General features: G+C 33.7%; 1 protein-coding gene across 9 annotated transcripts in view; it reads right to left on the bottom strand.

Moving 5' to 3' along the window:
- The window catches only part of LOC106461346 (voltage-dependent calcium channel type A subunit alpha-1-like), a 97,196-nt gene that overhangs the window by 82,352 nt on the left and 5,331 nt on the right, over window positions 1-9,513 (bottom strand). For all 9 annotated transcript variants that reach the window (XM_022388230.1, XM_022388235.1, XM_022388234.1 and 6 more), the window contains 3 exons: window positions 7,689-7,789; window positions 3,939-4,094; window positions 844-1,067 (listed from right to left, as the gene is read on the bottom strand). In XM_022388230.1, the coding sequence (XP_022243938.1) occupies window positions 844-1,067; window positions 3,939-4,094; window positions 7,689-7,789 (481 nt within the window). The remainder of the gene's footprint in view (window positions 1-843; window positions 1,068-3,938; window positions 4,095-7,688; window positions 7,790-9,513) is intronic.

Below are 9,513 nucleotides of genomic sequence, written 5' to 3'. Positions count from 1 at the left end.
TGTACAAGTATATGAACCATGTCTGGTTTTCAGTGAGAAAATATAACAATGATGGTATTAACTTTCTAACAAAATCTGTCCATAAATTCAGCTAATTGTGTTTAGAAATGCTAATTTTCTTCTTAGAATAAAACAATTTGCAACCTTTACGAAATACAGTGACTAACAGTATCTCTACGTTTCTATTACAAAACACTTTCATTAGGCCTAATATAGATTATCTCGGATGTAATATATCTATGTTTCTATTAGAAAAAAGAATTTCATTAGGTCTAATATAGATCATCTCGGATGTAGTATCTCTATGTTTTAATTTGAAAACAGAGTTTCATTAGGCCTAATATAGATCGTCTCGGATGTAGTATCCCTATGTTTCTATTAGAAAACAGAGTTTCGTTAGGCCTAATATAAATCATCTCGGATGCAGTATCTCTATATTTCTATTTGAAAAAGTTTCATTAGGCCGAATATAGATCATCTCGGATGTAGTATCTGTGTTTCTATAAGAAAACAGTTTCTTTAGGCCTAATAAAAATCATCTCGGATGTAGTATCTCTATGTTTCTATTAGAAAAAAAAGTTTCATTAGGCCTAATATAGATCATCTCAGATGAATATCGATTTTCGTTCACATGATGGTAATTTTTCAGGTAACAAATAAAATTTCTGATAAAAAAATGTACAATACGCCTAATTGCATGCGGTTAGAATATGTAGTTTAAAGATATCACAAAATGTGTAATTAGCAAGAGAGTAATACAAGAATGTTAAAAAGTATGTTTCTATATATTTACACTGTACGACTTTAGTGAATAAACTAGGCTTACTTTGAAAATTTTCTTACCCAATACAGCATTGACGTCCATCCTTCTTGTGTGATGCATTGAAATACTGTAAGCATGGCAAAGAAAATGTTGTCGAAACTGGTTATACCAAAGTTGGGACCTCTCCACTTTTCCAAGCAGATCGCTCCGTTTGGATCGCACGTGCGTGCACCCTGAGGGGCGTTCGTAGGGTCGAGGGTGTAGTAACAGGGGATTTCCTGTTCGCCTTCCGCGACTATTTCACCTTTAGTAGGCATAGAAAAAAATTTGTTACCACGGATAAATTCAATGGAATAACGTTCTTTCAGATACTCTTGAATAACGTATTAGACAAATAAAATATCTCATCAGACCTTTCACTGCCACGTTTATAGGTAAAAATTCCAGTGCCAGGTTTATTTTGTAAACAAAATAAAAATGCATGTTTTAATATTTTGTTATTTATCCATAATCCAAGAGCGCTATTTCAGATTTCACTGGGGAGAGGGGGAGATAATTGGTGGTTCAGGGGATGGCTGGACACTCTTGGGTTTTTTAAAGGTTAAAATGTAATAAGAAAAATTGAGCCTATTATGGGAGTATTTGCTATACTATTTGCACACAGATATATATATTTATTTATTGTTTCAAAAATGAATAAAAATTATATAAGCCTTAATCAAATGGCCCGACTGCTAAAATGGAAAACGAACACACTAGTAGTGAAAGATGATAGGTCTATGGACAACTAATTCGGTCTGCTATGCGCGCAAACTGTCAAAACACCGACTCAGAAAACGTTAAGTCGTCATTCCAGATGTCATAAGCAAAGAATATGAAATAAATAGAAATCAAATAAGCCCAAGAAATATAAAATAAAAATAAAGTTAATGACTTAAAACCTTCTTTCGTTGTCATACTGATATCATGCTGAACCTTGTGCTGTCGTTTTAGAGACAAAAAAAAACAACAACTAGTTTTCGAACTTCCGATAGTGATATTAAAATTTTCTAATTCAATGTTTTGCAAAATATTCCAGCTTATTCAAATACCCACGATAATAATGTATTTTTTACCACCTATTAATATTTCTTTTTTCTTTGAAATGGTGTTTAAGGAAACTGGGGGGGGGGGGCGGCTCGTAAATCATGGCAGCAATCTATATGTAATAAACATAAATTAAAACTTAGAATCCCTATGCAGAAACCGGGTACAATTCATTCAAGTAAGGTTTTTATCAAATTATAAAACATTTATTTTGACAGAAAAGTAAAAGACTTCATTCAAACATGAATCATATTGAATTCATGTTAAATACTTGACTTAAAAATCAACTGATATTCTACTAGTGAAAAACACAATTTGATAATATCAATATCAAACTCTGATAGTAAAACATCATAATCACAACTGTCTTTATGGCACAGGCGATAAATTAATAATTTAGCACAAGAAAATCCACCTGATAAAGTGATAGCGTCGAATAGAGCAGACATTACATTAGTTATTACTTTTTACTGGGGAAGGTTTTGTTTTTAGTTATGCACAAAGCTACACAATGGGTTATCTGTGCTCTGCCTACCACGGGTATCAAAACCCGGGTTCTAGCATTGTAAGTCCGCAGACATACCGCTGTGCCACTGGGGGCTATTGGGGAAGGATAGAAGTAAATAAAAGAGTGGAACGTTATTACATTAATAATTTCAATTAATTAAAGTATAATAGATCATTGCGAGATAAAAGTAAATAAAGACAATAAAAATGTTATTTTTTATTTGACTATTGGACATGATTGCAATGAAACTAATGTACAACAAAGGTTATCGGTTACAGGTACTTGTTCTAAACGTTAACTTTAGAAGCATGCTAAGGAATTTCCTCACAAAACCATTGGTTGGTTTCTTATTTATTAATTCTTTATATCTATACATATATGTGAAACGTCATATTTGATAAACAATTCAATTACTAAAACAATTTTTTTCTGTTTTTGTAAAAACACTGACGACGAAGGCACAGTTGCTAATTATATCATTTTGATAGTCCTAATTGCAATATGTTTTGTTTGTTTGTTACAAAATAGTCTATATGCGTCCTATCCACCGTCGGGAATCGAACCTATATTTTAGAGTTGTAAGCCCCTAAACTTATTGCTGACTCACATACAGACATTCCAATAAGCACACATATCGCATAAAGCTACAAAATGGGTTGTTTTTTTACTTTTCACTGCGGTAATCGAACCCCGATTTTAGCGTTGTATGCCTGTGATCTTATCGCTGACCCATTGGGAGACTCCAATACGCAGCACGTGTGGTAATAAAACTTGGAGTAACTACATAGCATACTAAGTACTCTGTTCTCTGAAATGCCAATCAATAAAGTGTAATGGCGCCATAATAATAAGGTAATTGTGGAGGTCTCTTGAGCACTGACACACTTCAGATGTTTTGTAACACGAAACAAACTCCGGACTCTAACTCAAAAAAAACAAAAAAAAAAACAAACACACAAAAAGACATCAACTAAATATCAAGTCTGAAATAATTATTGTTTTGAGATAATTAAATCGATAATTATCGCCGCAACTTTTATGTATATTTCATGTATTGTTATATAAGCCGAAATTTTATATTACTTACAAAATATTCTAATAAGTTCGTTATTCACAGCTAGCATTTTATTTTAATGCTGGGGAAGAATGCAGTACATGCTCAAGGCATTTTTGAAATTATTGTTTATGGATTTTGTGAGATGTATTAAAAAATTTGAAGATAGAAATACAGCAATCCAAGATCAAAGCAGATATTGAAACTCATTATGTTGTTGAAAATCTTCGTACTAGGTACTCGTGAAAGTGGTTAGATTTTTTGGCTTTAAAAATTTGTGAAAATAGTACAAAAAGTTGCCGCTGCTATTTAATTTGTCAAATGTCACGTAATTAAAAAAAATCACATCAAATGATCTTCATTAACGCAAAATACTATAAATAAATACACCATATAATTTCTGTACATACAACTCCTGAAATGACGATTCAATGGGCGAAAATGAACATTAAAAGTTAACAATAAACAATGAGTTAACCAATTATAACAGTGCAAAAATAACTTTTGTAAATATTATTTTTACTTACTTGTATCTTCTAAACTGTAGCATGTTTTATGAAGAGCACCATTGTAAAACTCAAGGCCAATAATTGCAAAAATGACAATAGCGAACAGCACCAAAAGGCCGATTTGGAGGAGAGGCGCCATAGCCTTGATAATAGATTTTAATACTACTTGAAGACCTGAAAAACAGTATAGTACGTATACATTAATATTTATTTTAACTGTTGGGACAAAATTTGGATTATTCATACTCAGGTCTCTTGTAGAAACAGATTACAAAATACAACAACTTTTATTTAGAAGTAATAGACTAGTAGGATTCCCTTAAAGTAGCTAGTCAAAACCACCCACTGCCAATTCTGAGGTTATTATAATCGAGGAGTGGGAATGACCGTTTCTCTCAACAGTCAGATATAGAGGTATGCCTTGATGTTTGAGCTAGATTATCTGTAAAGATTGGTTTGGTTTGTTTTGAATTTCGCGCAAAGCTGCACGAGGGCTATCTGCGCTAGCCATTCCTAATTTAGCAGTGTAAGACTAGAGGGAAGGTAGCTAGTCAATACTACCCACCGCCAACTCTTGGGCTACTCTGTCACCAACGAATAGTGGGATTGACCGTCATATTATAACGCCCTCACGGCTGAAAGGGCGAGCATGTTTGGTGTGACGGGGATTCGAACCCGCGACCCTCAGATTGCGAGTCGAGCGCCGTAACCACCTGGCCATGCCGGGCCATCTGTAAAGAAAGTGAGCTTGTATTCATTTCTGGACCGCCATTTTTTCCATCGAAATATTTGACAGAATTACGATCACTGATACAGTTTATATGTGTGTTTTACATGTAATTCATGACTATTTTTAGCGCGATGTTTATTGTAAGGTGACTGTCGACATTATTTATTATATGAAACGAACACGATAACTGATTTTTTTTCTTCAGGTGAATTTAAGTTTTCTTTTTCAATCCAACATAATTCAGTCAGTAAATAGTTGATCTTGTTACTGATTTGACCTGGTTTAAAACAAGCAAGCAAACATATTCCGAGTGTTTATACGAATCATTAAAAAAACACTATTTGCCAAAAATAAACATCAAGCCAGATCTATCATTCAATTCACCACTTGTCATCGAGTTATACCAGATTCGAAGAATCCCACCCTCATCTGTAACTTCGGAGAAGGGCTAATCGAAAGGCAAACCTTCTAAAGTTATCTGATGTTTTTAATTTTGAACTGCCGATCCCAGGTAAGGCAACCGACAGGCAGCACCCACTGCCAACTTTTGAACTACTCTTTACCACCGAATAGTGGGATTGAAAGACATTATAACACCTCAATGGCTGAAAGGGCGAGAATGTTTGGCGCCGGGTTTCCATCCCTCAACACGCTGATTACGAGTCGAGTGCTCTAATTACCAGATCATGGCAGTATACATTGTGTATACATATAATAATACAATAGACACTAGTGACATCTATATACAAATATTTTTACCAATAAAAAATACACGTTATAGATTTCAGTGTTCTTGTATAATGATCTATGATAAGTTCCTGTAGTGAATCTATAATGTAGAATAGGCTTTGGTAATTAATTTTATTATAAGTTACTTTTCTATTCTGATCCAAATCGTTATCTATAATATCTATTTTCTGTTAATCATAATGGCATACAAAATTAATATAACAATGGGACTGGCGTATAAAATGTAATATAATATTAAATGCGAAAATAGATACAAAATTTGGTTATTCTTATGATCGTCAAGAATATATGCACATTAATATATATAGTTGAAAAACAGCATTTGAATGTTATTGTTATAGATTATCAGTAAAATTATATCCTGAAGAGTGACCTTTGAAGTCCGAAACCGGTGGAAAAAATTAATAAAGGAGAGAAAAAAAGTAAAATTATATCCTGAAGAGCAACCTTCGAAGTCATGAAACCGGTGGAAGACATTAACAAAGGAGGGGAAAAGTGTAAAATTATATCCTGAAGAGTGACCTTTGAAGTCCGAAACCGGTGGAAAAAATTAATAAAGGAGAGAAAAAATGTAAAATTATATCCTGAAGAGTAACCTTCGAAGTCATGAAACCGGTGGAAGACATTAACAAAGGAGGGGAAAAAATAGAAGTCTGATATTCTAGTGTTTTATTATTCGTATCCACAGGTGAAACTTATTTGCGTTGTGGTTATATCCATATTCGACCACAGAATACTTTTCAGGTGCCAAGCGCACACATGCATATCAAACTACTAAACTTAAATAAAGGTAGCAATAAATATCTGTACTTCAACAATACTGAACAAAATTTTGTAACATCTGTTTAGTGGAATTAGCAAAAAAAAAAGAAAAAAGACGAAAGTTTCAGCTTTTACTTCTCCACACTTCTCGTGAAATTCGCTTGCAAATGACGTACCTAACGTATTTTTTAGAAATTTTTCTGCTCATCCCAAAGCATAGCTATACATTTCGTAAGAACGTTTCATCCCTTGAGAATGTAATCACCCGTTTCTTGTTTCTCTCGTGTATTCCTTTCTCTTTTAGTAGTTTTATTACTGCATCCCTTTCTAACCACCCTTTCATTTTGAAGGTTTAAACTATTACTAAAGAAGTACACAATAACAGCTACAGGCAACATTTAATTGTGATTGTATAGAGCAGATTATAAACTATTTAAGTCACTGTAAAGTAAATAAGATGACGCAATCAGTAATTTATGTTTTGGTGGGAAGTGACTACTTGCAACTCCTGTAGGGACGAACAAAGCAATCTAACGGCTAGCTAGAAGTTTAGATGGCTTAAGATACGAGATTTTTTTTATAGTTTCTTTTGACGTTTTTCTCGTACAAAGAAATGTTTATGCTAAATTATATCTGTTTCAAAGCTATTCGAACGATGCAAGTAAATAAAATATCACTCATTAAAAATCAACTATATTTAATAGATATAAACTGATCTCCTAGCAAGAATATTGTTAGAAAAAATATTAATATTTTTACCTTACTTGACAAATGTAATAGCTGAGTAATGTTGAAAGGTCAGATTTTAAGCCACCGATAAAAATTTCAATTTTTCACGTTTTTAACAATTTACAGTCGGAAGAAGTAAGTAACTATTGCAATTGGCAAAAATAGCATCTCAAATGAAATAATCTAAGGACCATAAATCAAATTGAAACTGGGTGGATTTTGTTTGTTCTGAATTTCGCGCAAAGCTACACGAGGGCTATCTGCGCTAGCCGTACCTAATTTAGCAGTGTAAGACTAGAGGGAAGGCAGTTAGTCATCACCACCCATTGCCAACTATTGGGCTACTTTTTTACCAACGAATAGTGGGATTGACCGTTACTTATAGCGCCCCCATGGCTGAAAGGGTAAGCATGTTTGGTAGGACGGAGATTCGAACCCGCAACCCGCAGATTGCGAGTCGAGCTCCCTAACCACCTGGCCATGCCGGATCAACTGGATGGATAGATATAGAACTTTATAACTAATAACAATAATCATAAAATTCTAACACGAAAGGAAGTATTTATAATGTTTATTCAAAATGTTTGTCGTGAGACTTAACCATCTAAAAGTTACAGAAAAACTAAATCAAATTATATGTATTTTTAAACCCAAATTAGAAACTATTAGTATAATTGAAGTAAGTTTCAGTCCAGAAAAAGATATTTAACGTTTGTTTTTGAGAAGGCTGAACTTGAAACGGGAAAACTGATTTAATTATTTTGTAAAGAAATGGACATCAAGAGTTCCTCACTTACTTGGAATCCCAGAAACGAGCTTCAGAGGCCGAAGCACTCGTATAGCTCTGAGCGTTCTCAGATCTACTTCTAAGTTATCGGATGCATAGGAAGTAATGAACCTGTAAGAAGGGAGAACAAAAAAACAGGGTCTCGTTCTACAGGACAACTACGGTTGGTTCTACAACTATATCCGATTTGTAAGGACTACAGGAAGTTAAACAATGTAAAAGTTAAGGAAGCAGGAAGTAAAAAAAGAAGGTGGTTTATCAGAAAATCGACTGTTTCTCATTCTTTGTTTGAAAACAGGCTATTCGTGGCCTAGTGGTTAGGGTGTCGGGTTACCGATGGGGCTCGTGACTCCGTCTTTGTCATCTGTGGGCGTGTTATGAGAGCGATATTTAATTCCGATATTCGGTTATGTGTAAGTATATAGAGGGTAGGCATTGTTGATTGTTTGCTTTGCCTTTGTTAAGAGTTCTAAATTAAGAAAGGCTATTCCTGAATCTCGAGATCGGTGACTTAGCCGTTTAGCCCATGTGTCACATAAGATGCCTTTCTGGTTGGAAATACCAAATACTTACTAATTGGAAAAGAGCTGCTCGAGTTGCAAATTTAACTTAGCGATGGTTATGATAAGTTGATATGTTCTTAATTCTGACATAAAATGTTTACCCAATATAAACACATTAAAATATGTCTTTAAAACCAGAACATGGCCATATTGTTACATCACTTTGAAACATACTCGAATACACAAGGGTTTTCTATCAGATAATACTATACAATGGGATAAAATGGTGAAACCGAAATGGCAAGGAAGCAATACTGATATATTCATTAAATTATATCACTGGTTTCTATTAACTGAAAAATTAAAAGGATTTGTGCAAATCGTAATGGCATGTATAGCCAAAATTAAGTTCGTCCTGTCACCTTCTTGTAAAAAATATACAGGAGAAATTATATTTTGCGTGTTCAGCGAGAAATGCGCATGCTCAAATTAGAAAGTTAAAAGACTTCTGGTTGGCCATCTAAATTTTTCTCTTTTATTTTGCATTAAGTGTTCTCCGCGGTCTCTGGTTTTTTTTTTTTACTATTTTTCTTAGATGAATGAGTTCGATTTTCTGATTGCACTCTTTCTGAGGGAAATTATTTCTATGTTTAAAAAGTTTACTCTCGCCATAAACACTCAGTTCTCTACTTCTAACTACAAAAGGAGTAGCATTCAAGAATTTAAAAAATATTTAGATCATAAAAAAACCTTCTATGTATAGAGTAACATATAAATGAAATAGTATAAGAATGTATTCACTGTCTAGAAAAACAAACAGTATCGTGTAAGTTTTCTCTATGTGGTTGGAATAAAATAAGTCATATGTTCTAATGAAACTAATTTTAAATAAAAAGAAAATCAGTAAAACATATATAAAGTTTAATACTTGACAATCGTGACTATTCTGTGTTCGGTGATTAAATGAATATTCCAAGCTATTCTGTTAACTAGTCAAATGTTTGCACATTTTTGTGGAATTTTCCTGGTAAAAAGACGCATTCAAATGTTTCCGTCAGTCATACTACTCCAAAGCATAAAAACCGGTGTTTCTATAAATCTCTGATAATTCTTCATTACACAGCTTGCTTATTTTTCAATAGAATTGTTTTTACAAGAATCTTGTTACCCGAAAATCACTCTAATAAATTCGTATTGTTGATGCTTGTTTGTTTGAAGTTAAGCCCAAAGCTACACAATGGGCTATCTGTGTTCTGCCCACCATGGGTATCGAAACCCCAGTTTCTAGCGTTGTAAGTCCGCAGACATACTGCTGTGCCACTGAGGGGCTTT

The sequence above is a fragment of the Limulus polyphemus genome, unplaced genomic scaffold (genome assembly GCF_000517525.1).
Source record: "Limulus polyphemus unplaced genomic scaffold, Limulus_polyphemus-2.1.2 Scaffold939, whole genome shotgun sequence".
Taxonomy (NCBI): Eukaryota; Metazoa; Arthropoda; class Merostomata; order Xiphosura; family Limulidae; genus Limulus; species Limulus polyphemus.
This window is presented reverse-complemented; position numbering and strand designations above follow the sequence as displayed.